Source organism: Heterocephalus glaber, unplaced genomic scaffold (genome assembly GCF_053883595.1).
Source record: "Heterocephalus glaber isolate CG9 unplaced genomic scaffold, H.glaber_assembly_v1.0 deba00001457, whole genome shotgun sequence".
NCBI lineage: Eukaryota > Metazoa > Chordata > Mammalia > Rodentia > Bathyergidae > Heterocephalus > Heterocephalus glaber.
In genome coordinates this window covers 41,036,083-41,061,655 of record NW_028258305.1, presented here as the reverse complement: position 1 = coordinate 41,061,655, position 25,573 = coordinate 41,036,083, and the positions used below count along the sequence as shown (strand labels likewise).

The following is a 25,573-nucleotide window of genomic DNA, read 5'->3' as shown; positions in this document are numbered from 1 at the left end:
TAACGAATCCTTCTGCCCCTGATCTCCTGCTGCCACCCGCATCCCCAGGCCAGGAATGCCCCTCCCCTACTCAAGAGCTATCAATGGCTCCCCATTGCCTTCCAGTGAGGAATTTTATTCCCAAGCCTACCCTCAAAGCACCTCCAAGGTTAGCCCTTGCCCACCTCAACCACTCTCGCTTTTCAACTGAACTTCCTGCTCCAAAAACTCCAGGAAAACTGTTGTTGTTGTTGCTGTTGTTGTTAGGTTCATAATAGTCATCATTTTCTACGAAGTCATAGATTACTTTTTCCAGAACATATAAAATGTATGAAAAGAAAATTAAAACCAAGCACAAACCATTGTTCATAGATAAACTCTGTGCAGTTTTTAATAAAGTATTTCCTTCTAGCTTCCTTTTCTGTGGGTGCCCCTGTGTGTACATACATGTTTTATATTTATATATTTCTAGCGTGGGATCTCACCATGATATGGTAGCTTTCTGTGTAATTAAAAGCCTCCTCAGGAACAGTACTTTAATGGCTGCACAATATTTTGCCCCATAAATATATCTCGATATGTTTAACCAAACTCTATTGGTGAAATTTGGACTGTTTACAATTTTTCACAATGAAAATGCTGCTATAAACATCCCTGTTCATAAATCTTTGTTCCCATCTCTGGTTATTTTCCTAGCAGAGATTCCTAGAAGTAGCACCACAGGGTCCCCAGGCAGATGCCCCTCTAAGTTTCTTGCTGTGCATCACGAAGCTGCCTTTGAGAGAGTCTGAAGGTCCCCCAGCCCCACTTGTGAGCATGCCATGAGGTGTATTTTCTCGGCCCCTTACACACCAGGTACCCTTGTCAGAACCCTGCATCTCCAATCCACCTTTCAGAGCTCAGAACCAACGCCACCTCCTCCACGAAGCCCTCCCTGGCACCCTGCCAAAGTTCTCCACCCCCAGCCCCCCCTCTGCCCATCACAAATCGCTCCCAAAACACTGATCACCTTTGCTACACATTTCAAGGATGCATGGGGCAAGAACCTCTGCCTTGGGGGGGACACGGGAGCTTCCAACATACTCCCACTGAAGGGCTTCATCTGATTTACTCCCAAATGAAGAGCGACTGAGGTCAGGGACCTCGGTTGATCATTTGGTCTACTTACCCAGGCCACGTCAGCAACCCGGAGTCTAGTCCAGCCTCAAGCTGGCCTTGTTTAATGGTCTATACTACTCCCGGCCTAGCAGCCCAGGCTGCAGGGTGTGCCGCTGTGTGGCATGGGGCGATCTGAGAGGCCTGAGCTAGGCCAGTCCTCACTCGGTCACTGATTGTGACCTGGGGCTGGCCCTGCTCCTCTCTGGGTCTGACTTTGTCTATCAACAAAATGGGCAAGTTGAACTATGCAGGGTGCCACGCTCCAGCCCTGGTCCCTGCTGAGGCCCCTGCCCCAAGCACCCGCAGCTTCGCCAGGGTGCCTGCCAGGGCCCCCGCTCCAAGCTGGCCACTGGGACGGCCCAAGGGAGCTGGCCCAGGAGGCAGGCCTGGCTCGGGGCCAGGCTGTGTCTGCAAACGCTGACCTTGGCTGCCGCTGGGATTTTCCATGACACCAGCGCCCTCCCTCTCAGCTCCCCCATTTCACATGCGCCTGGCTGGGGAGAGGGTGGGGGGTGGGTGGCTCCCTACACCCGAGGCCGCGCGCACCCAGTAACAGTGGCTCCTGTGGGTGGACGACCACTGCGGAGAGAGGACCAGAGAGCTGAGAGGAGAAGCCGGGAGGATGGGAGGAAGCCCTGCGAGGGGCAGGGTGGAGCGCAGGGGTGGGTGCTGTGCCTTGGAGCTGTCCTTCCCGGGAGCTGCAGCCTGCAGCACAGCGACAAACTCCAGAGCCAGCTCTGCAGGCCGGTCCCGCCCCCTCACCCCAGCTCCAACAGGTCCTGGTGATTTCCCAGGCCTAACTGGGTTTGGCCAGGCTGGGAGCAAGGGGATTCCTTCTGAGGCCTTGAAGCCAACCTCATTTTGAAGTGGGCCAGGGGACCTCATGGGGGCAGGAGAGTCCATGAGTCAGCAAAGGCCTCCCCTTCCCCAACGGGTGTCTGAGGGGATGTTTCTCCCACAGCCTCCCGAACCTTGGCCTTTGGGGTTGAACAGCAGTGGCTCCCACCAGGCCCTGTGTGGGAAACTGAGGGGATTCTCCCACCATGTAGAACTCCTCTGTGGACATGAGGCCCCAGAACGGGATACGGAAGATGGCAGAGGGGCCTCCAGCACTTGGAGGAAGGTTCCAGAAGGTTCCTGGAAAAGGTTCCAGAAGGTTCCTGGAAAAGGCATCTGAGCAGATCTTCCAGGAGGGAAGGACAGTGCCTGTGCTTTCCAGCCATTCCCACCAGGCCTCTGCCCCTCCCTCTGCCTGGTCACCTGCTGCCACCCCCTGCTACCTCATCTCCTTTAACATTCCAATTAGGCTCCCAGGAGCCCCTGTGCCACTTCCTGGCTCCACACTGCTGTCTCACTTGGCCAAAGGTGGCTCCCTGTCAGTGCCTCAGCCCCTGAGGAGGCAGAGTCCTCAAGGACCCTTTTCTAGGTGACCCTTGCCTGGCTCAGGCCCGACCATCCTCTGCCACTCAACAGCCAGCCTGGCCTTGCTCTGGGAGGCACCCAAGTCTATATCAACCCTTTCGGGCATCAACCCAGAGTTTGCAGCCCTTGAGTGTTTCAGGCCACAGGTCACCTCATCCATCTTCCCTCAGAACAAACATTAGTCCAGCCAGGGCTGTATTTACATTAGATAAGTAGGTCTGCAGGGAGACAGGGTACAGTCAGGCATTGCCAAAGGCTATGCATTTCTAGTTCACCCAGAGATGAGAGAGCAGAGAATCTCAAAGTTAGAAACCTACAAAAAAACCTGAGCCGTTCCTAATGCACCAGAGGAGCCTTTCTCAAACTGCTCTACAAGGAACCCTTTTCCAGTAATAGGCACTGTAAGAAAAATGTTCCCTATAACATTAGTAGGAAACAGGACATACTCCTAGCTTGGAATGGCCTCGCGCAGTGACACATGCATGGCTCTGAGAAAAATGCATGCACTTACGTCAATGACTACAAATCCTGTTCAATCCAGATTTCCCCAGTTTAACAAAGTGACCCCTTTCTTCATCCAACAGTTATTAACATTCCATGGAGCTGGTACGCCAGGGAATTAACCTTGGGAAAGACTGACCATAGAATATTGTTTGTTGCTGGAGAGGATATTTAAGACCGTATAATCCTGGGGTTCCCCAAAATGCTCATATTAATAATTAGCATTTATTGATCTCAATGCTCTAAGCATTTTAAGTCTACTTACACAGCAACTCTATGAGATATGTACATCACTGCACCCACTGTACAAATGAGGAGAGGGAGGCCCAGAGGGCTAACTTGACCAAGGTTTAAAGCTGTCTGACTCCAGAGCCTGTGCTCTTATCTACTCCCCTAAACTACAGAGACCGCCTCTCTATTTTTCAGTACTTCAAACATACAATTACTTCATTCAGTCAATTATCCCATGCTAATCAGAAGGCCTGATTGGCACATGTGTTCTTAATTCATTTGGATGGGGAAATAAATTAATTACAGCCTTAACAATAATCTATTCAGTGTCTGATCTATGTAGTATGAACATATCATACTTCATAAATTAGATCTTACAAAAGTTTTACTCTAACCAGGCAGGTAAGCAGAGAAAACAGTACCAGGCGTCCACAGCAGTGGAAAAGGGACGCCCACTGAGAAGAGGAGAACGGAAGCCAGTAAGAGGAAGGCCAACTCCTGCCCGGGTCAGGACAGACCCCAGCTGCTGCCTCCCAGCGCCACAGTTTCCTCTGCCCGAGGCTTTGGCGGTAGGAGGTCAGGCAGCAGGCGAGCGAGCAGGTGAAGGCCAGGGGGGAGCAGGCAGCCGGCCCGGCCAGCCAAGGCCATCTCTCTCTGTAGTGCTCTGACTACAAGGAAACAGGCCACAGTGCAGGGGGGGACTAGGAAGAGGGACAGCCAGCCTGACCCCTAGGCCCCCACGTGCTCCTGGAAGGCAAAGCTTCAGCCAGTGTCCAAGCTCCTCGGTGACCCCAGGAGGAAAAGAAAGGAACAGAGGCCGAGAGGTTCCTGTCCAGTCCCTTAGTTTCCTTCTACCTTAAGATACTTAGGATTTCTTCACCTGCTTCCTCAGGTGACTTCTGTGCCTCCAGCCAGGTTCCAGAGCTACCTCTTAGCTAAGGTGCTGCAGAGTAGGAGCTGCTAGCCCTCACGGAATGAACAGGTATAGCTCTGGTCACACCTGAGCCAGGCAGCGGTGGATGGCACACTGAGGTTGTGATGGAGGACCCTGGGCAGTAATCCAGTTCTGTCTTTCACCAGCTGTGTGGCCTTGATCAGATTGCTTTTCCCTCTGTGCTTCTCCATTTCCTCGTCTGTATAATATAAGCACTGGACCAAATGATGGCTAAAGGCCTGGCTCTAAGAATCTTTAAATCCACAGAAGGTTCAGGAAAGAGGCCAGAAGAGGAGGGGGCAGGAGAGCCCCGCTGAGTGCTTTCTGGATGAGAACCAGCCCCAAAGAGCAGTCCGTGTGTTTTTCTTTTCTCTTTTTCTTTTTTCTTTTTTGGTACCGGGGATCGAACTCGGGTCCTTGCGCTTACACAGCAGGCAGCGAAACCACTGAGCTAAATCCCCAGCCCCAGTCTGTGTGTTTTGATGCCAGTGAGGAACAGACAGTCTCTGAGCCCAGAGACTCGCGGGACTGGACAGGAAGAGGTAGGCAACACCCCTGGCCTCTCCCTGGCAGAGCCAAGCCTGACACGGGCAGGGAGTAGGCAGGCAGCAAGCCTGCTGGTGGGCACATGGAGCTGGCCAAACTCAAAGTACTTCCCAGAAGCTGAAGCCCCTGGGACTGTTCCACCCGGGCTTGCAGTCCTCTGAGCCGGGCACCCACGTCAGCAGGGCCTCGCAGCTCCCCTGCCTTTCCAGCCAGTGACAACCGGACAGGCAAGAGTGCAGTCTGTGCACCCTGGGCCACACCTGGAAAAGCATCTGTCTGCCTGGGCATCTCTCTCCCATTTCCATTTGTGCCACATCCAGCTTGGGACAGTGCCTGAGGTTGAGGCTACAAGTGGAATGCTTTCCTCTCTCTGGGCCTCAGTTTCCCTTCCTGGGGCATCCCATTAGCTCCGATGCACTGGAAGAACAATGAGTCAGAAAGGCCTGGCAGGCAGGCCTCTCTAGACTTCCTGACCCCAACTGTAAAGCAGAGAGAGGCATAATAGTGACCTCGTGGGAAGTTTTTGAGGATTGGATTAGAAACATATCTGAGGGCCGGGGATGTAGCTCAGTGGTGCTGTGCTTGCCTCGAAAGCACAAGGTCCTGAGTTCAATCCCCAGTACCAAGAAGAAAAAAAACCATGTATCTGAAGGGTAAGAACTATACCTGCTTAGGAAGCCTCAGCCTATGGTAGGATCCGGGTGCATCTGACCCAAGGCCAGGCATGGGCAGGCCAAGGTGTCCCCGGACAGGGCAGGAGACTAACCTGGTAGGAGCCGTGGTTGCCTGGATGAGTCCCTCCCTCCCTTGCTTCGTCGGCCAACGTTCAGGAAGAGAGGTGGGGAGGGGTTTGTCCCTTGTGGCTGAAGTTAGGTCTGGGGCCGCTGCAGCTGGCAAAGGAAGAGAAGAGGGCACTGAGGAAAGATGTGGAGAGGACATGGTGGCACATCTGGCGGGTATGGAGCCCCAGGGTGGCTGCTGAGGATCACAGCAGGAGCAGGGGTGAAGGTGGACTAGGGCTGGACTGGGAGCGCCGAGGGGTTTATGGGCAGCCCACAGTGGGCAGCAGGGCTGCCAGGCAGACACTGGGTCTGCCTAAGAGATAAGTCACAGCTATGAACGCACAAAGGAAAGGGATGGCTGGGGTGGCAGAAAGGGCGTCCCATCCCCTGAGGGTGACCCATGGCTTCCTGACTCCACAGAGCTGGGTCTGCTCCCTGGGCTACGTGCTCAGGTTCCTTCCTGGGAGACCCCGTCACCGCTGCATCTGTTGAGGCTCAGGTGCCAAGGGACCTGCATGCCTACTCTCTTCTCTCTTGCAGGCAGCCCTGGCAGGTGGCCAGGCCAGGGATCAACAGCTTTAACGCATCACACACACACACACACACACACACACACACACGCCCAGTGAGTGAGACCAGAGAAGAGTAGGGATTCACCCAAGGTCACACAGCTGGGACAGGTCCACACCCACACTCCCTGTCCCCAGTGCCATGTCCTCCCACCCGGGGGACAGGGAAGGACAGGAGAAGCAGCAGCTCTGGCTGGGGCCCTGCCCAGCTGTCGAGGTGAGTTGCAGACTGGCTGCTGAGGCTGAACTGGCTGGCAGAATCTGTTCTCACCCTGCTGGGCTGCAGACAGGCCAGGCATGGAGGCTCAGTAGCTCAGCTTTCCAGGGTCCTGGCTCAGGGCCATGGTGGGCCCAGGGGGGTCCATTCTAAGTGCAGCCCCAAAGTTCTGTCCCATCCAAACAGCTGTCGCCAGACACTGAGCTTCAAGATTCAATGGCCTCAGGTTGTCAGAGATGCCAGCTATATTGGAGCCCAGCAACCCCCACACCTGGAGAGAAATCTGCCCCTTCATACATACATTATCTCCCTTATTCCTTCCCAAAGCCCTGTTGAGGCAGTGACTTAATGGCTCCATTTTACAGACGTGGAAACCAAGGCTCAGAGAGGTTACACACACACACACACACACACACACACACACACACACACACACACAGAGCTAGTCCATGGAAGAGTTGGGATTTGAACTCAGATCCAGCACCAAAGCATGCAGTATCCTCTCCTGCAATTTAGTCATTAAGTGTACTTTGGGGACTCTCTGGGAGCAGCAGATCATGTGGAGGTGCAAGTCAGAGGGGAAAATGACGAAGCCAGGCAGTGGCCCCCACGCTAGTGTTTAGCTGCATGTAGTGGGGGCCCCTAGAGTTCAAAGCTGAACATTCAAGTAAGGCAAAGATCAGTTTCTGCTGCGAGGAACCCAGGAAGACTGCTGGAAAGAAGAAGCATTGGGTCAAGATTTCATAAGGCTTAGAAAAACGGAAAACTGGAAAGGCAGCCAGCATTGTTTCATTACCATAATTTGTGTGTGTGTGCGCACGCGCGCATGTGTGTGTGTGGTGCTAGGGATGGAGCCCAGGGCCTCACACATGCAAGGCATCCCTTTCCTCTACCACTGAGCAACATGACTAGCTATCATCATTCTACTAATAAAGAGAATAAATATTTCAATAGTCTGGTGAAAGAAGCAGGGCCGGGCCAGCAGACTGCATCTTACAAATAAACAGACATGATCAGAGAAGGGGTGTCATGCGCTAAAGGTTGCACAGCCACTGGTGTCAGGACAGAATTGGCACCCACGGCTTCTGAGTTGCCATACAGAGTCATTTTTCCCTCCACGCTGCCAGGCAGAATTCTTGGCTCCAGACCAGAGGGAGGCTCTGCCTCTGCCCGGCTCCCGGCTCAGCTGGGAGGAAGGGAGCAAGGACAGCCTGGCTAGTGGCAGCACACCTGGAGGGACACTCAGGCTCCCCCTTTGCCGAGTTTAATGCCGCACCCAGGAGCGTACAATCCCCGGCCCCGAGGCCACAGTCACAGGAACACCCCGGCTCCCAGCCCGGACTAGGGGCTTCCTTCCTTCCTCCTTCTCACTGCTGGGCAGCTGCCTCGGGAAGGCTGCAGGGTCCCAGTGCCCTCCCCTCACTGAAAGCTTTGGGTGTGCGCAGGAAAACCATCAAGGAGCTGCCTGGCCTCAGGTTCCCTACCTCCACACCAAAGCACAGGATGTCTAATCTGTTTAGCCCACCTCCCTCCCCTCGTCCGTCAGCAAGGGCGCTGAGGGCCCTCGAAGATAGGGTGCCTGCCCCGGGCCCGAGACACTGCACGGGACCCTCGCCTCAGCTGACAGTGCCGTTCCGGCTCCCAGCGGCACCAGGAGCGGCCTCCTCCGCTAGGTACACAGAGCAATCCAAGTTTTGAAGCCATGCAGAGTCGAGTTTAAGCTCGAGCTGCTCTGCTTCCAAACACCGTGACCTTGGACCCCTTCCAAACAAGCACAGGCGCCAAGGCGTAAGTTGGGGCTGGGGCGGTGCCTGGGCACGGGGTACCCCTCGTGCGCCAGAGGCCCAGCCCCTTCCGGGGGGGGGCCGAGGCGCCGCCCACAGCGCGTGCTCTCTCCTCTCCTGCCCTCCCCAGGCTACGGCCACGCGGCGCCCAGCACGGACGGCGGCAAGGTGTTCTGCATGTTCTACGCGCTGCTCGGGATCCCGCTCACGCTCGTCATGTTCCAGAGCCTGGGCGAGCGCATCAACACCTTCGTGAGGTACCTGCTGCACCGCGCCAAGAAGGGGCTGGGCATGCGGCGCGCCGACGTGTCCATGGCCAACATGGTGCTCATCGGCTTCGTGTCGTGCATCAGCACGCTGTGCATCGGCGCCGCCGCCTTCTCCTACTACGAGCACTGGACCTTCTTCCAGGCCTACTACTACTGCTTCATCACGCTCACCACCATCGGCTTCGGCGACTACGTGGCGCTGCAGAAGGACCAGGCGCTGCAGACGCAGCCGCAGTACGTGGCCTTCAGCTTCGTCTACATCCTCACGGGGCTCACGGTCATCGGCGCCTTCCTCAACCTCGTGGTGCTGCGCTTCATGACTATGAACGCCGAGGACGAGAAGCGCGACGCCGAGCACCGCGCGCTACTCACGCGCAACGGGCAGGCCGGCGGCCTGGGCGGCCTGAGCTGCCTGAGCGCGGGCGTGGGCGACAGCGCGCACACCACCGATACGGCCTCGTCCACGGTGGCGGCGGGCGGCGCGGGCGGCTTCCGCAACGTCTACGCCGAGGTGCTGCACTTCCAGTCCATGTGCTCGTGCCTGTGGTACAAGAGCCGCGAGAAGCTGCAGTACTCCATCCCCATGATCATCCCGCGGGACCTCTCCACGTCCGACACGTGCGTGGAGCAGAGCCACTCGTCGGCGGGAGGCGGCGGCCGCTACAGCGACACGCCCTCGCACCGCTGCCTGTGCAGCGGGACGCAGCGCTCGGCCATCAGCTCCGTGTCCACGGGCCTGCACAGCCTGTCCACGTTCCGCGGTCTCATGAAGCGCAGGAGCTCCGTGTGACCTCCGCGGGGCCTGGCGCGCCTGCGAGCGGGGTGGGGGCTCGGCTCGAAGCGGCAGGGGTCGGCCGGGAGCGCCCTCCCAAGCTGCCTTCGGCCCGCGGGACACCCCCAGCCCCCCCCTCTGTCCCCCAGCCCCCATCTCCGACTGTGCCTGCTCGCACCAGCTGGCAGGAGGCCGGGCTCTGAGGACCCCTGGAGCCTCCAATCCAAGCCCTGCAAATTCCAAGAAATGTGAAACTTAGGGGAAGGGAGTCGAGGAGGGAAGGCAGAAGCTGGGAGCCTTCTGTCCTTTTGGAAACCTTAGAAGCTCCCCAGTCCTCAGAGGCCCTGCTGGTACCCAGACCCCCACCGCCCGAGGGGACTTCGTGTTCCATGTACGTTTTGCATCTCTATTTATACCTCTGTCCTGCCAGGTCTCCCACCTCCCCTTGGCTCCCAAAGCCAGGGTGTCTTTGTCCAGGTCACCCCCACTCAACCCCACTCCCCTTCTTGTCCCCAGCTGTGTCTCCCAGCCCCACTACCTTCTGTGTTGTTTTGCATGGCTTTGCAGTTATGGAGAAAGTGGAACCCCGGCAGTCCCTAAAGCTAGTCCCCAGAGGGCAGGACGGAAAGAAAGGACAGGCAACAAGAGCAAGAGAGGGGAATGGGGGAGGCAAGGGCCCCCCATCCGCAGGGCAGTGGCACGGGTAAGTGACAGCTAACTGGCCTCGGTGGCATCCTCGTGGGGGAGGGGGGCTCCAGCCTTCCAGACACTGCCCTTGGAATCTGAGACAGAAAACTCGGACTCACCATTCCTGGCTGCTGCTGCCGCTGATCACCAACTCTTAAGTTTGTGGGGTGATTTTTAGCCTCCAAAAGCAAAGCCCTGCCTACTTATTGGTTTAAGTCTCACTACACTCCACTTAGATCACCAGGGCAACAGTTCTTATCCCCATCTAACCAATGAGGACAGAAAGGAAATGACTTTCCTAAGGTGATACACATGGCAAAAGGTAAAAGAGAACAGGAACTCACCTGCTTGTTCCTAGCCCAAGTGCTCTTCCCTTCTAGCCCTGCCTGCTTCCGGAAGCAAAGCTCCTGCCCTGTGTACCAGGATCCTAAAAGGAGCTGGGGCTTAAAGCAGAGCCAGAAACCCTGGCTGGGCCCTTGCTGAGGCTCAGCCTCTTCCACTCTGGCCTCTGAATGTCTCCAGGCTGCCTGCTGACAAACACAAAAGTCCTTGGGACCAAGGTAAGCAGGGCTGGGGCTCATGGGCCAGCTCTAAGAGTTGGGAATCGGGCAGCACAGCCAAGAGAGCTGGCAGCCACATCCGACTGGGACATGATCCCTGCGCCACAGCCAGTGCCCGTACCTGTGTCCCACGCAGCTAGAGCTAGGCTGCAGCTGCAGGCAGAAACACCCCTCCCTCCAGGAGCCTGGGCCTATCCCGCCTGCAACCCAGAAGCTCGGGGGGGAAGCAGCAGGTGGATGTGACGTCCTGGCTCACTCCACAGCTGGAGTTGGTATAGTTCTGGGGACAGCATCACAGGTGGCTGAGGGGCCTCTCCCCCACAGAGCTGCCTTCCCATGCTGTTCCCAGTCAGCTCCTCCACACTGCCCAGCCAGGCTATCCCTGGCATCCACCAAGGAAGCCTGAGGGAGGGACCCCTGGGGTGGTCAGCTTCAGGCTCCTCCCCAGCCATGGCCTCTAACCACAGGGGCCCCCAGGGGAAGAAGCCCGGAGCAGTGTGGAAGAGCTGGCTGCCATGTGCACCGGGAAGGCCTGCAGCCTGGAAAGGTGCCCTCTGTGTTTATGTTGGGAGTGGGGCAGCGCTGGCTGCCCCTGTCCTGTGTGTGACCCTGCCCTCAAGGGTCAAGTCCTGTCAGACGTCAGACCCGAGGGAGCCACAACCAAAGCTGCAGAGAGGTGGTGGGAAGGGTGCAGCGCGGCCCGGGGCAGCGCACGGCAGACTGCTGGTCTCCGGCTGGGTCTTTCCTAGAGAACAGGAAGGCCGGTGTTACTTCCCTTCTCACCCCTCCAACTGCAGGCAGCCTTTCTGCTTCCCCGATGCCTTATGCCTGGGCACACTGCCACAGAATATGCAATATGTGTGGGTGACGTGCCCCACGCCCACACCCCACCCGGGCAGCCCCTGAACTCCCCAGGCTGTGGCTGCCAGGTCCCCCTCAGCGCCCCCTGCCTATCTGTCTTCACACTGAGAATGGCGCCTAATAAATGCTGTCCATGGAGACCAGGCTCAGGCTGCAGCTCCTCTGTCATCCTGTACCCTCGCCACTGCCAGGGGCAGCCTCCCGCACCTCCATCTCCCTACTGGGGTCTACAAACTAGCCTAGCTGATTGTCCTTAGGCTGACTGGACTCTGCTTCACAGGACCGAAGACCTGGGAGAAATCCAGACCTTAGAAATCTCCTGATCCTATTCTCCCTCTTATATCTGAGTAAACTGCAGCCCAGAGAGAGCAAGTCACTTGCCCTGAGTCACACAGCTATGAGTGGCGACCTAAGATAAGAAACAGAAGTGGGGAGTCCTAGTCCAGTGCTGTCCTCGTCACACAGCCCGCAGAGTCTGCCTGACAGACCCAACTACAATTGCCACCTCCCTGCCGCCCAGAAGTGACACGCTCTTCTCCTTTAGCTGTAGCCAGGGACCCCTAGCTCAGTGGCCCAACTGACAATGAAAATGTCTTTCAAAGAGGAGCAGTCATCACAAGCACTTTTATTCAGGGACTTTTTTCTCAAGGTCTGCAGGACAAGACAGACCCAGGGAGCAGAGCCACTTCGCCCAGCTGGTGCCACCACCTGGAGCTGGCCAGTCACGGGCTTCCAAACTCCACTAAGCACAGTCCACAGCAATCCATGTGACACTGCAACCTATCTGCTATCCTACCCACCCATCTAGCTAGTGCCCATGACATACTTAACAACCCTGCTCCATCCGATGAACTCCGATACATCCTGTTCCATCTCGTGCTATAAATTCTGGCTGTAGCTGGGCATAGTGGTGCACACCTCTAATACCAGCTATCTGGGAGGCTGAGGCAGCAGGATTGAAAGTTCCAGGCCAGCCCAGGATGCCTAAAAAGACTCTGACTCAAAATAAAAAGCTAGGTCAGGTGGTATAGGCTTGTAATCCCAGCACTTGAGAAGGCTGAGACAGAAGGATCAAAGTTTGAGCCTAGCCTGGGTAATTCAGTGACTTGAGGAGGCCCTGTCTCAAAAGTTAAAAAAATGTTTAAAAAGGGCCGGGGATTTAGCTCAGTGGTTCCAGTGCCTGCCTCGAAAGCGCAAGGTCCTGAGTTCGATCCCCTGTACCAAAAAAAAAAAAAAAATGTTTAAAAAGGGCTGGGAATACAGCTCAGTGCTAAGACCCGGGGTTCAATCTCCCGTGCTGCAATAAAGTTAATTAAAAGCGCTGGGGATGTTGCTCAGTGTTAGAGTACTTGCCTAGCATTGTGAGGCCTTGGTTCAATCCTCAGTATTTTTTTTTTTTACAGTGCTGATCATGACCCATAAAACTGACTTCTCTACCCATTAATGGTTTGCTACCTGTAGATTGAAATACACTAGAGAAGTAAGGGTGTGGAGTAGGGACACTTTCTCCCAATCCTTCCTCCTACCCACATAAGTCAAATGAAAGATACAGAGAGGGACTTATATACAGGGGGCTTAGGGGTCACAGGAAAAAGAAATGACACCGCATGTCCTGCAAACCCCAGAGGCAGGACGCAGCAGCCTCCCTGGGATGCCCCTGGCTGCTCCCCACCGCGGCAGGCGGGGTTCTGGGACCTGCTTCTCAGTAGCCTGCAGCTCTCAGGGTGCCTGCAGGGATATGGGGAGCATCTCCTGTTGGTTTCCCCCTCCTAAGGCCGCCTCATCCAAATTGGGCCTTGGGACCCATGGCCCACTGCTTCTGCCTTTCATAGAACTGCTAAATGCAGCAGCAGCAGATACTGGTGTGTTCTGGAGGTCAGCAGTGTCCACGACAAGGTGACTTTTACTTTCTTGAGCGGTACTTGCAGGACATAAACATACTGACGCTTGCTCTCCTTTCTCCATCACCCAGGACAAAACACAAACAAACCTCCAGGGATCCCCAAGGGAACTGCACTCCAGCCTCTCCACAGCTTCTCAAAGCTCAGATTGCTCAGTATCGTAACTCTAGCTACTTGGGAAGCTGAGCCAGGAGGATGACAAGTTCAAGGCCAGCTTGGGCAACTTAAAGATCCCTGTCTCAGAAAAAAAAAAAAAAAAAAGCTCAGTACTCCCTTGGCTCAGTTCCCAGCCTGGGCTCTCCAGGTGATGCTAATCCTGCCCTCCTTGCTTCCATCTGAGGCCTCCCACACTGAAAGACAGACACACAGAAAGACAGAAATGAAAAACCAACACTGCAGAGATGGACAGGGGATAAATACACCACATCCTCACTGGTTTGGTGACTCGGGCGAGCACGGATAGAGACAGAAGCTCACTGGGAACCAAGAAAGAAAGACATGCAGCAACCACTCATCCCGAATGTGTCCTGTGCACGCCTCACAGGCTCCCTGGTTAGATGAACCTGGGGAATCACCGCCCACGTCACCCACTCATGGAGCTTTGTGAGACTTCTTAGAAAAAGTAATGAAAGGTCCTGCAGCAAAGATGCTGTTTACCTTTGCTCACCCTGGCATTGCCCAAGCTCATTCTAGGCCCTCTGTTTGCTGACATCTTTTCCCAGAGCATTTTGGGAAATGCCTCAATATTAAAATCCCATGAGAAAAGGTTGGTCCTTCCCTCTCACCCTGATTCTGAAAGGGCTTCAGCCTGTTAGTTCATTTGTAACTATGGCCATAATGAAATGCTTTTTTGATGCCCGATAATGTACCAGATCCAACCATGGTTCAGAGCAGCCCACTGGGCCAAGATCAGGCAGTGAGTCGGTGGCAAAGCTGGGACCTGAACCCAGGCCACTGTCTGTGTGAACGAGGCACACGCCCTGTCCTGCCCCACTGTGTATAGTCTCACAATGGCCCTGTCTTCCGCAGAGCTATTTATGCTGTGGTTATTTCTCATTCACAGCCATGGTGGGAGAAGAGGGCGAGAAGTTAACACACCATCCCTCAAAGACGACAGATTCTGGTGGAGCTAAGAATTCCTGTTCGCTCTCAGGCCACCCATTCCCCTCTTGTGTTCATTTTGCTCTTTCTCTAGACTCTTCGTTGCCTCTACCAGCCCAGAGCCTCCCCCAGCTCATCTCAGGGAGCCACGGCTGGTCAGGGCCAGGAAGCCTTCATTCAGAATGCACGTCTGAGCTGAGGAAAGAGCAGCTACCTGCTGACTGTGGGCATGCCTGGCCCTCAGCGCTGCGTAATGCGCACTGACATTCCGTCTCCATCCCAAAGCTTGGCTCAGATTAAGAGTGCTCTGCTTCTCAAGTGGTCCCCAAAAGTCTCAGTCTAGGGTGCACTCGGTGCTCCTTCCTGCCCAGCCAGGCAGGGCCCGGACACATAGGTCTTGCTCCTCTTCTTCAAGGGAAGGGATTTTGATTCACAGAGAGGAAGTGATAGGCTCAAGGTCAGGAGGCGAGAATATTGCAGCCAGGATTAGTATCCACGTACGCTGTCTCACACGCACACACATGCACGCGCACACATGCATGCACAAGGGGCCTTGGCTTCTCTGACTCTGATTTCAAATGAAAGCTGCTAATCTCTGGGGTTGAGTCACACTGGAAATTTACCACTTCCACATCTGGACAAATACTGGGAGAGTCACACCACCCCCTCAGTTTCCCAGCTGCAGGGAGGGCCCTGTGGGTGGTAGCATCCCTTAGGACAGGTCCTGGAATGGAACTGGCCCCCACCAGCTCCCAGGAATGCCCAGGAATGGCATTTTACGTGTGCAAAGCTCTCATGCCAGTTGCCCATCAGACTCTCAGGAAGCCTATGATTTAGATGAGCATTAACACACTCATTCCACGAATGAAGCCACAGTCGGACTGATCTGCATTCTCCTCTGTATCTGAGGCACCCCACAGAGCCCCAGAATGTTTCCAGTGCCTGGCTGCAGGGCCAGGGCTGCAGCCCAGTCCCAAGAGCTCTGGCTGGCTCACAGCCCTCACAGCCTCCTGGCTCACTGGACTGGCCCCTGGCTTGGGAGGGGACCAGGTGGATGTGGTTCCAAGAACCCAGGAGCCAAGGGAGACATGGGGTTAGAATCACTTCACCCACTTCATCCTGTGCCCTGGACTTTGGACTGAGGACAGCAGAACATCCACCCAACAATCCTGCCTTTCAGCTGAAGGGGACAAAGGTTCCTGGGGAAAGGTCACGGCTTGACCCTCACACACTCTGCCACAGTTCTTGTTGGCTGGAAGAGGGCACATGGGACCAGGTCATCTCTGACTACAGAACACTCTGGTCTGACTACCAGACCAGCAGAGTGGTGGAAAAAAGGCCACCCTCCTGGCCTTTCTCTGAACCAGAGTCAGGGTCTTCGAAAAGCTGTCCGTCCACATGACACGAGTCTAAGCAGGGAGACCAGGGGTTCCCTGGGGCAGGGGCACTGTCATGGCCTGCCTTGTGCTCTGGCCTCACTCTGGTCCTCTGCCTTTGGAGTAAAGGTCTCATTCTGCCTTAATTCTAGGGCCACCAAAGCCACTTGCGGCTGCTATGGGACTCTGTGCAGCCCGTGTCCTTGCCTGCTTGTCTGACCTCCAAGTAAAAATGCCAGAGTCAAGCAATGGCCCCTGAAAGCCCCCCAACTGAAGCACCACACCCAGGCCAAACGCACCATCTTCTCCCCTCCCAAGCAGGAGTCTCCTCTACAGCTTCCTTAGCGGGGCCAACTGCAGGCTTCTGCTCAACCCCTTCAATCTCCTCACAGCAGCTCAAAGGGTCACAGTATCTTCTTTACCCTGAGACTGGGACTGCTTCCAGCTGACTGTCACTGGAAGGTAGATAGCATCATTCCAAGCAATTCAAGATGGCTTCCCATATGGACAGGTCCCTCAGAGCTCTCTCAGGTTAAACGCCCAGGTCCCTCCACCACACCTCCCACAGCAGCACTTCGAGACCCCCCCACAAGCCTGGCCCCCTTCTTGGACATTCCTCTGTCCCTGTAGCTTGTGTGGTCTGCCAGCACAGAGTGGGTGACCACCCCCTCTCATTATTGCAGGCAGCCACCTCACAGTGAGCTTGGGCCTCACCAAAACGGCCCTGGAATTTGTCACATGGGCCACAGTGGCAAACATGGTTGGTTACCTACTCAGGATCCATTCCTATCCCCTTCTGCCTGATGCCAGAGGACTGACTTTTCTCAGGTGTTCGTCATTCCCCAAACCCAACTCTAAGAACATGGTAGCCTCAGACATCTTTCCAAAGATTGGATTAGGTTCCTGTCCATTTTGGGACTCTTCAGAGCTGTCTTTTGGGGAGGGTCATACTAGGAAAAGCTTTTCTCCTCCTAAAAGAAATCACAGAGGAAGAAACAGCACTCTACTTTGACTAGACCTTGCCAGATCTTTGTGACAGTTGGAAGTGGACAGCCATCTTGCGACTATGAGGGAAAACATGAACGCAATGAAGATGACAGAGGGAGGAGGTGGAAAGCTTAATGCCATTGAATGGACATGGGAGCCTCACCTCAGGCCCTCTTGTCCTGAGAGATGGAAGGTGAGAGACCCAAACGGGATTTTCTGTTACTGGCAGCTGAAGGCACGGGAGCCACAGGCCCCTGGGAGAGGATTATTCCAGTCTGAACCTGGTGACTGCCAAGAAGAAATTTTTTTTTCCTCCCCTTTGGGACTTTTAGTGACCCTAGTTTGAGTCTCCCACACTTGTCTCTTAAATGACACCCTGATCAGTCCCAGAGATTTATGATCACTCATAGATACGAAGAAATCCAGTTGAAAACTTCAATATAAAACCCACTGGAGCCGGGGATTTAGCTCAGTGGTTTCACTGCCTGCCTCGCAAGCACAAGGACCTGAGTTTGATCCCCAGTACCAAAAAAAAAAAAGAAAGAAAACCCACTGGATGCTAATAGTCCTCCTCTCCACAGAACATACCTCAGCCCAGGGACCTAGAAAGGGAAGAGGTCCATTCTGCCCGCCCCCACCTTTTGCTTGTGACCAATCCACCGCTGGGTGACAAAGAGGCAAAAAGGACCATGGAACTCTCTGTGTGGCCAGCAACCAAGGGCTGGCACCCACTGGGGCCCAGAGACCGTACAGGAGTCTCCGAGCCCGCTCCACAGAGGGGCAACCAGTGTCCCCCAGCTCTGTCCCTGGCGGTCCTACACACCTTCCTCTGACCCCAGGACACTCACACATCTGACCACACCAGACAGTGGGATTCCGATGGCCCCCAGGGAGCCCGGTCTTCTCTGCCCCATTCCCTGTCCCCTCGGTCACAGGCACAGTGGGCAAAAGGCAGGCTCCTGTCCAAAGTGGACACCCATGCAGGGAGGAGGACACCCTCTCCTCTCCTTGCAGGCTCTGGGAGGGGTTCCAGGGGACCTGCTGGCCCTGCATGCGAGGTTTCTTCCTCTGGGGTGACAGCCCTCATCCAGAGTGGCCCTGCCTCCTCCCTCTTATGTCGGATGGCTCTCTCTCCTCGGCCCTGCATTGTGGAGGCAAGAGAAGAATGTCAGCGCCTGTCACCCACCTCACCGGCCTGTCCTGTGCTGGAGAAGGCAATGCCTCCGTGGGGGCGCACGACGGCGTGTTTCCGCCACTGGCGGTGGGCTGGGCTTTTGCGACGCTCCAGTGTTGGTGCCCAGTTGCACGTTAAATCGAGTCCTTCTCTCCCAGCCCCAAAGCACCCCCTGACTTGATCAACCAGCCTTCTGCACCATTACTTCAGCCTTTGATGAAAATATCAAAGAGGACAGGACCAGATAGAAGGCCCTTCACTCAGGGTGACATTTACTTCAGCATGTTCTCGGTGAACGTGTTCTTGGTGAACTGTTGCTGGCTCCAGCTACTCAGCATCCCTTTTATCTGTGCTCTAAAATTGTCTGTTTAATCAAAGGCAGCAGGTGCCTGGGCTCCAGTCACATTAGCACAGCTCCCAAGTACCAGGGTTGCTACTGACCTGGCCTGGGGATTTGAGCTTGCTGAAAATAGCAGGAGCTTCCTCACCCAGCTCAGCCTTCCCCAAACTCCCCACCGACCCCCAGCACCACCTCACCTGGCTTGCTGGCTCCATTTCCCTAAGCACTGTGGCTGCACCCCACCCACCTCCTGAGCTGGCCTCAGCCCTTCTCGTCCCCTTCCCATCTGGGACTTGGCTCCTCCCTCGGACACCTGCTCTGTCCTTGACAGGAAGATGCAAAGGACCCTCCCAAACACTCAGGGTTGAAGTTGGTCAGAGGAAACCCAGACTCCATAGCCAGGGCCCTTAGGTCAGTGGGGGCCGGGGAGGGTAGATTGAAGAACGTTTAGAAAGTGTGTCCCCAAATCTTGCTAACTTCCCTGCAGGAGAAGGCACAGTTTTCCCATTCAGGGCCTCAGAGAAGTCAGCCCCAGGTCACCCAACTAGGAAGTATCAGAGCCATGTTTGAACCCCAGGCTCCATGGCTCTACCTCCTCCTCCCACTGAGACACCCTCTGGTTCCTGGGGCTTTCTTACCTGCCCAGCCTTGCCCGATCCTCACCCCCAAACACCTGGGACCCTGCACACTGCTCAGCAGCCTCTGGAAGAGAGCACAGGGCTGAGTCCAGCCCTGCCTAGCCCCTAGGAAGGAACAGCAGGTTGGTAGAGGAAACCACTCCAGTGTTCCTGAGACCTAAGTAATTTGGGATTAATCTTCCAGATCTGGCACCAGAGATGTAACAGAAATCTGCTGTCACCCGCCCTTCCGGGTCACAGTGAACAGAAGGGCCAACCCCTCTCTGGGATCTAAGTAGGGCAGCTGTGGTTGCTGGGAGGCGGAGAGGGAGGCCAGCAGGCCACGTGGTGTGGTGGGAGGCGTGGGAGAGTGGGAATGGGCACGCCCAGCTCCACCCCACCCTGCCCGGGCCCTGGTGGAGACTGGAGGGGCAGCTTTGTGCTGCCAGTCTGGGTTGGGGCTGCTGTCCAAGGCAGATTCCTGGCCCTGGGAGTGTGCACGCAGAGCCCAGACAAGCCTTTCGCAGGACTCGTGCACCGAGCTGGACCACCACACAGACAATATTTAAGGTCCTTTGAACTTCAAATTCTTTAGTCCTAGCCCACCAGAGGTGAGGAGCTACAGAGACTTACCCTTTCAGGCTTCACACTGAGCCCAGGGTTGTGCCCAGAGCACCCAGGTCCCGGCCAGGCCAGCCTCTGCCAGCTGCCCCACTGTCATGGAGCCCAGGAGACAGGATGGGGCATGGGGTACAGTAACAGTGGAGAGACATATAGCCACTTCCGGGGCCAGAGGGACACAGCAACATGAAGTCCTCTGCTTCGTGTTTCAGAAGGGAACAGAGAGGATCAGAGGGGAGCGGACAGGGACACAGAGAGCCAGAGCCTCGGACTCCCTGGCTAGAGCTGCAGACCTTTATCTGGAACAGGGCACACTGGGAACGACCCACAGTACCTCAACAGGGAAGAGGAAAGCAAAGGGCATTTGTGCGCTGAGGAATGCTACCTGGTGTACAAAGGGATGGGCTCTGGATCCAGACAACCGCATGGGTGAGACTCAAGTCAACATCCCAGAGAAAGAAGTCGGCCCCTGAGGGTGTGCTCAGGGGTAGAGCCCCAGCCTTAGCATGCTGAGGCCCTGAGTTGTGTCCCCAGCACCCACACTTACACCCATTCGTCCTCCCGGCCAGGTTGGGCAGCAGCAGCCCCACACCTCTGTACCCCTCAGGCCACCAGTGCTTCCGGTCAACTTCTGCCAATCCCACGCAGGCTGCCATAGTACGGTGTCACTAGCTCCGCCCAAGCTAGATGTGTATCGTGGTGTGTGGGTGTAACAAGCACCCTGGGGCCCCCACAGCGTTTTGCTGGCCCAAGCCACACATGGATCCACAGGTGCATAGGGTAGGAGGCGACCTGAAACTTGTGATTGTGCCAGTGAGACAGGGTCCCCTAGGCCCTACTAAGCAGGGAAAGACAGGAAGTCCCTAGAAGCCATGAGACACTTCTTTGGCTGTTTCTTAGCTCCTTTCAGGAGTCCCAAAGAGTCTCACACCATGGAACCCACTACGGAGTGGCCATCACTCACCTCCTCAGCTCCTGCACTGTGACTACATGGCCGGGGTGGGGGGATGGGCAGGGTGCCCTGAGTCCAGGCTTCCTGCCACCTGCTGCTCAGGGCTGGAGCTCTGGGGAAGGGGGTGACTCGTCTTCTTTTACAGTAACCCAGTAGTTGGGACAGGTGGGCCGTCCATCCCGCTGCTGGGGCTGCAGAGTACAGGGCATGAGCACAGTCGCCACACTCCACTCGCCTAGGGCCACACTCCGATAGCAGCTTCAGCACACACTGTGGGACGCTCGCTAAGGTGCTCTCTGGTGGGCTGCTGAGCCATCCTTCTGTGGCCCGGCCCCTCTCCAAGGACTTGAAGCCTGGGCCAACTGCAGGGACTCTGCAGACCCCCATGCCTCACACCCCAGATGTCCCCCTTGAGGCCTGGCTGTGCCCCTCCAGACCTGGCTGCCAGGAAGCACCCTTGGGTCCAGCCAGGCAGACCTGCACTCCTGGATGGGTCCAGTGTCTTCCCAAGGAGACCCCCTAGTCACCTCCAGTGCCAGAAGCTAGGCCCCGGGGCAGACCTGCCAGGGCCATTCCTGCCTGCACACTGCATGTGCTCACAGAGCTGGCTGAGCTCTACACAGAAATGGAAGCCAGGGTAAAGTGGGCCAGGTGCCAGCTGAGACATAGGCTTCCACGGATGGGGCGGGCCAGCCCTGGACTGAGCCTTGCAGGGGTGGGTATAGCATGTCACAGGTATGAGCCAGGGAAAAGGCTAAATGGGGGCGGGTTCTCAGAGGGAGCCACAGCAGTGAGAAGAGCTCAGGCTCTCCTCTGAGAAGGGCACAGAGAGGGCCGTGGGCCGGGCTGTGTCCACCTCCTTGGCACCTACACTGGCAGGCATCCATGACAGACATGCACAGGAGATGGGAAGGAGAAAGGGAGCAGAGCGGGTGGAAGGGAGACCTCAGAGAGACCACTGGAGTAGGATGCTTAGTGGTGTTAGCCCCCTGGCAACAGGGAGCCAGGGACAGAGTCAGAGCAGAGGAACAGAGCATGGGGTTTCTTTTCCGGAACATTTCACTGGCATCGCTGGCTCCTGAGGGATCTTGATGGCACCAGCTGTCTGGATGAGGAGCTCTCTCAGGGCAGCAGCACAGGTGGGGGAACCTCAGGGCATGGGATCAGACCCTTTGCTTGGCAAGGCGAGCTACTCCCCTGCAGGCACAGAGGCCAAGAAGAGCCTGTGGCTCAGCAGAGAAGGGGGAAGCTCGTCAGAACCCCAGGCGGGGTCTCCCTGGCTCACCTCAGCCTCATGTTTGCACCAGCAACTTCCAGCCCACTGACTAGATTTCCTGGCAGTTACTCCCGGGACCCCAGGACCCAGCGCCCCTGCCCCCGGGGCAAGAAGAAGCCAACACCTGCTGAGGTGCTGAGGTTGGGGAGGGCCAGGCTCCACCTGTCCACTCAGCTCCCCACCACCTAACAGCTAAGGAACTCGGAAGCGCCCCCCCCCGCCCCCATCCCTGCCTCTGTTAGCACGGGCAGAGCCAATCATCGTACAAGCTCTGTTTGGCCGGGGTTAGAAGGAAACCTGAAATCATCTCAGCCTGGCTCCCTCCCCCATGAGGAAACAGAGGTCTGATAAGGTCTGATAAGGACCTAGGAGCCTTCAGGAGGCTGCTTTTAGCTGCTCGGAACACAGAGACTGAGAATGAGGGAGAGGCCTGGCCAGGTTGGCTAGGGAGGCCCTTAGGAAGAGGAAAGTGCTTAGGGCGCTGTCAGAGGGGCATGGGCTTAGCCCACCCAGTTCCCTGTCTCCCAGCACCAGAAACTGAAGCCATGCCCCTGGGAGCCAAGTACAAATGATCTAATGTGAGAGAACAGTCACTACTCTACTTGCCAGATGTCAGGCACTGTGCAAGGCAGAAATTACTGTCCCTAATTTATAGGTGAGGGCTTGGGGAAGCTTCTGGCCTAAGGTCACCCAGCTGGTAGGGAGCAGAGTCTGACTGAAACAGCAGCATCCTTCCACCCCGCCTGCCTCCTGCCTCCCTCCAGGCTAGGCTGCCCCGCTGCTACTTGCTTTGGGGTGGGAATGTGCCCTGCATCTGCTCAGCCAGCACCCCGTGGACTCTTGGCTGGCTGGCTCCAACCCAAGCTCCGGGATCTTCCTGAGCTATCCCCCGCCCCTGCCCTGCAAAGATGGACCTCATCAGACATTGCTGAGACAGCTTGATTTGGTCCTTGCCTGCCAGGACCAGCTGGCTGGCCACATTCCTGGAGAACTGCTGGGTAACGGGCACTGAGAAGTGCATTTTAACAGAAATGTTCTGCGAGCACTAATCTGGAAAATAAAGACTGAGATCTGCTGCTCTCAAGAAAGGTTTAGAGTCTATTTTGGAAAAAGGAAACCAATGGCTACCCTATCCTAGCAGGGCCAAAGCAAGTTGATATGACCCCTGGGTGGATTGAGAAGGAGCCATTTCTGGGAGGTATAACCTCAGTAGGGCACAAATAGCCCCTTCATGTGGCAACGAAAAAGTGTCCCTTTCACTGAGAACACCCCCGCCCCAGAGCCATGGACAGAGGCATCCAGCTGTCATGGCTCCCACACAGCCGCTCACCTCCCCCCCTCCACTTTCCCCGCCCGTCCCCTCCCCACTAATGCCCTTCTGCTGTGGAGAAAAGGTCATTTTGCTGAATCGCTAAACATTACACATTAACAGCCCTAGTGGTTTCCAGCAGCTTCAAATGTCGGCTTTGGCTAAAAACTTCTTTAAAAGGCCATCCTCCCTTCTTATTCCATAGCGTTTACATTTTGTAACACTTACACAGAACCGCTTTTAAGCAAAGATATGCAGTACTTTCCACACGTGTCCCCATAAAAAGGAAAATCTGGGGAACATCTCCGTTAGCCAGCTGGGAAATTTCTCTAGAATGGTAGTGTTTGAGGCTGCGGCCTCCAGGTCCTGGGGCCCTCCAGCCTCCCAGCTGGAGGACATCCTTGGTAGAGGCAGCACCCCCATTCTGTACAAGCACAGTAGCTACATTTACTGAGTTCTCCATGTGTCCAGGACAAAGACGAGCAAAGGAATTACAGCCAACCACATTTGACAGATTTACCCCAGAAGGTAGCTATGACTATTCTACCCACTGCACAGATGGGAAGCTGAGGCCTGAAGAAGCCAAAGAACCTGCCTACCCCTAATTCCACAGCCCTTTGAGGTCCTCTGCCTCAGCCAATGACAGGGAGTCTGACATCTCCCACAGGCTTGAGGTCCTGCTGTCCTGCCTGAGGACATCTGACTGTCCTCCACCATCAGATCCCTGGAGAAGCTGAGGCCTCAACACTTATTTTTGTTATTTTGCATCTCCCTAAACCATGCACCCTTCAATGCTCAAGATACTGCTGCTATGGGGAGTTTGCCTTTTGGTGTTAAATCCCCCCCGCCCCCAGGTGGCCCACAGTCATTTTTAAAAGCAGGATGCGCTCCAGCGGCTTCTCTCCTCTAGCAGCAGGGTCAGCCCGCCATCTAGCGGCTAATGAACCTGGAGCAGCCAAACTGCTGGAACAAAGCCTAGGATCTGGGAGGCCTTTAGAGGTCATATGATCCAGGCCCCCCACCCCCACCCCAAGAGGGTAAAATCTAAAGCCACACATTAGAATCCCGTCCGCACTCTGGGAGGTTAAGGCAGGAGAATCACAAGTTCAAGCACAGCCTGGGCAACTTCATGAGAGCCTGTCTCAAAACAAAAAATGATGAGGAATGTAGCTCATCGAGAAGGGTTCAATACCAGTACAATCAATCAATCCATCATCAATCAATATCGTCTCCAGGACCATGCCTCAGCTCTTGGGCAGCAAAACCATGCTCCCCTAATTTCGCTGGTTTCAGGAAGCTGCCGGTCTGAAACCAACTCTCAATACCTGTAGCTGTGAAGTGAAAGAAGTGTCTCATTCTTGGGATGATCAGTATTCCTGGCCCTGCATCCTTTATGCTGTTTATCATTTTGAATAGATAAATGTGCACATGGAAGAAAATACAAAAGACACAAAGCTTTGCAGTGAGAAGGGAGTCTGACCCCAGCCTTCCACCACCCAATTACCAGTTTCTACTGATGGTGCCTCTCCTGAGGACGTTCCCTCCTGAGGACTGACACTCAGGGCCCAGCTGGGAGGCTGGGGGCTCCTGGGAGAAAGGAGCCCAGCCCCAGGTCCTGGAGGCCACAACTTCCAACACTACCATTTGCCCAGCCAGCAATTTTCTGCAAATTTACAAGGATACACTTTTTTTTTCTGGGTTCTAGGTCTTGAACCCAGAGCCTTCACAGTGAGCTACATCCCAACCTTTTTTGTTTTACTTTTTAGTTTGAAACAAGTTCTGGCTAAGTCACTAAGTTGTCCCAGCTAAGCTCAAAATGCATCCCTCCTGCCTCTGCCTGCCAGAGTGTTGGGATTATAGGCAGGTGCCGCACTATACAAAGCTCTCTCTATATTTTAATTTTTACACACATGGTAGCATATGATTCACAGGGCTCTTAACACCTCACCAAGGAAGTCATTGCACATTAGCTCATAAAGAGCACCCTCACTCTTGTGTAAAACAGCACTACCCTGCCCTGTGTGGCAGTATCTGGAGGCACCATGATTTATTTAATCACTCTCCTGCTGATGGACATTATTTGGTTCCCAATATCCATTGCTATAACAGTAAAATAAGTTCCTGGAAGTAGGCTTGCTGGAATTACCAGCTGGGATTCGTTTTGATCTCATGCACCAGAAAACCCAACATAATAAGAGTTTAGGTATGTAGGGCCGCGTTAGCGCGTGTAAAACAAATCTAGATGAAAATAGTTCAGAGGCACATAGCAGCTCCACGTGGAGTCACAGGGTGAGGGTGTGTGATTTTCATAGTAAAAAATTGCCCTCTTCAGGGGTCACACTCTCTTGATTTCTACCATCAATATACAGAATTTCCCTGCAGCCTGGCCACATCACACTATCACATTTTGTTTTAAATTTCCCATTTAAATGGGTGAAAATGGTATTTATTGTATTTTTAATTTTTATTTCTCTCTTTTTCTGCGGTGCTAGGGATCAAAACCAAGGACCTGGCTTGCACTCTACCACTGAGCTATACTCCTAGTCCATGTATTTCTCTTTTTATGAGCAATATTGACCATCTTTTCATGGGCCTACGAGGTACTTCCTTTTCCATGGATCATCTGTTTGTATTCATTGGCCATGTT

The 25,573-nt window shown here is 55.1% G+C and overlaps 1 protein-coding gene and 1 long non-coding RNA gene across 7 annotated transcripts in view; one reads left to right on the top strand and one right to left on the bottom strand.

Annotated features, from left to right (window-relative positions):
* Kcnk3 (potassium two pore domain channel subfamily K member 3) overlaps positions 1 to 13,937 on the top strand; it is a 37,569-nt gene extending 23,632 nt beyond the window's left edge. Inside the window, exons 2-3 of one of the 5 annotated variants that reach the window (XR_002392823.2) lie at positions 8,254 to 10,411; positions 13,245 to 13,937. Coding sequence is in view for 1 of the 5 variants with exons in the window: in XM_013070123.3 (XP_012925577.1) it covers positions 8,254 to 9,182 (929 nt within the window). In the remaining 4 variants the exon portion in view is untranslated. Of the gene's footprint in view, positions 1 to 8,253; positions 11,418 to 13,244 lie in introns of those variants that run through there. The other 4 variants (XR_002392824.2, XR_002392822.2, XR_001183091.3 and 1 more) reach the window with 4 other exon arrangements.
* The window catches only part of LOC106008909 (uncharacterized), a 58,540-nt gene that overhangs the window by 16,887 nt on the left and 16,080 nt on the right, over positions 1 to 25,573 (bottom strand). For both annotated transcript variants that reach the window (XR_015453226.1, XR_015453225.1), the window contains one exon: positions 5,538 to 5,661. This is a non-coding gene — a long non-coding RNA (uncharacterized LOC106008909). The remainder of the gene's footprint in view (positions 1 to 5,537; positions 5,662 to 25,573) is intronic.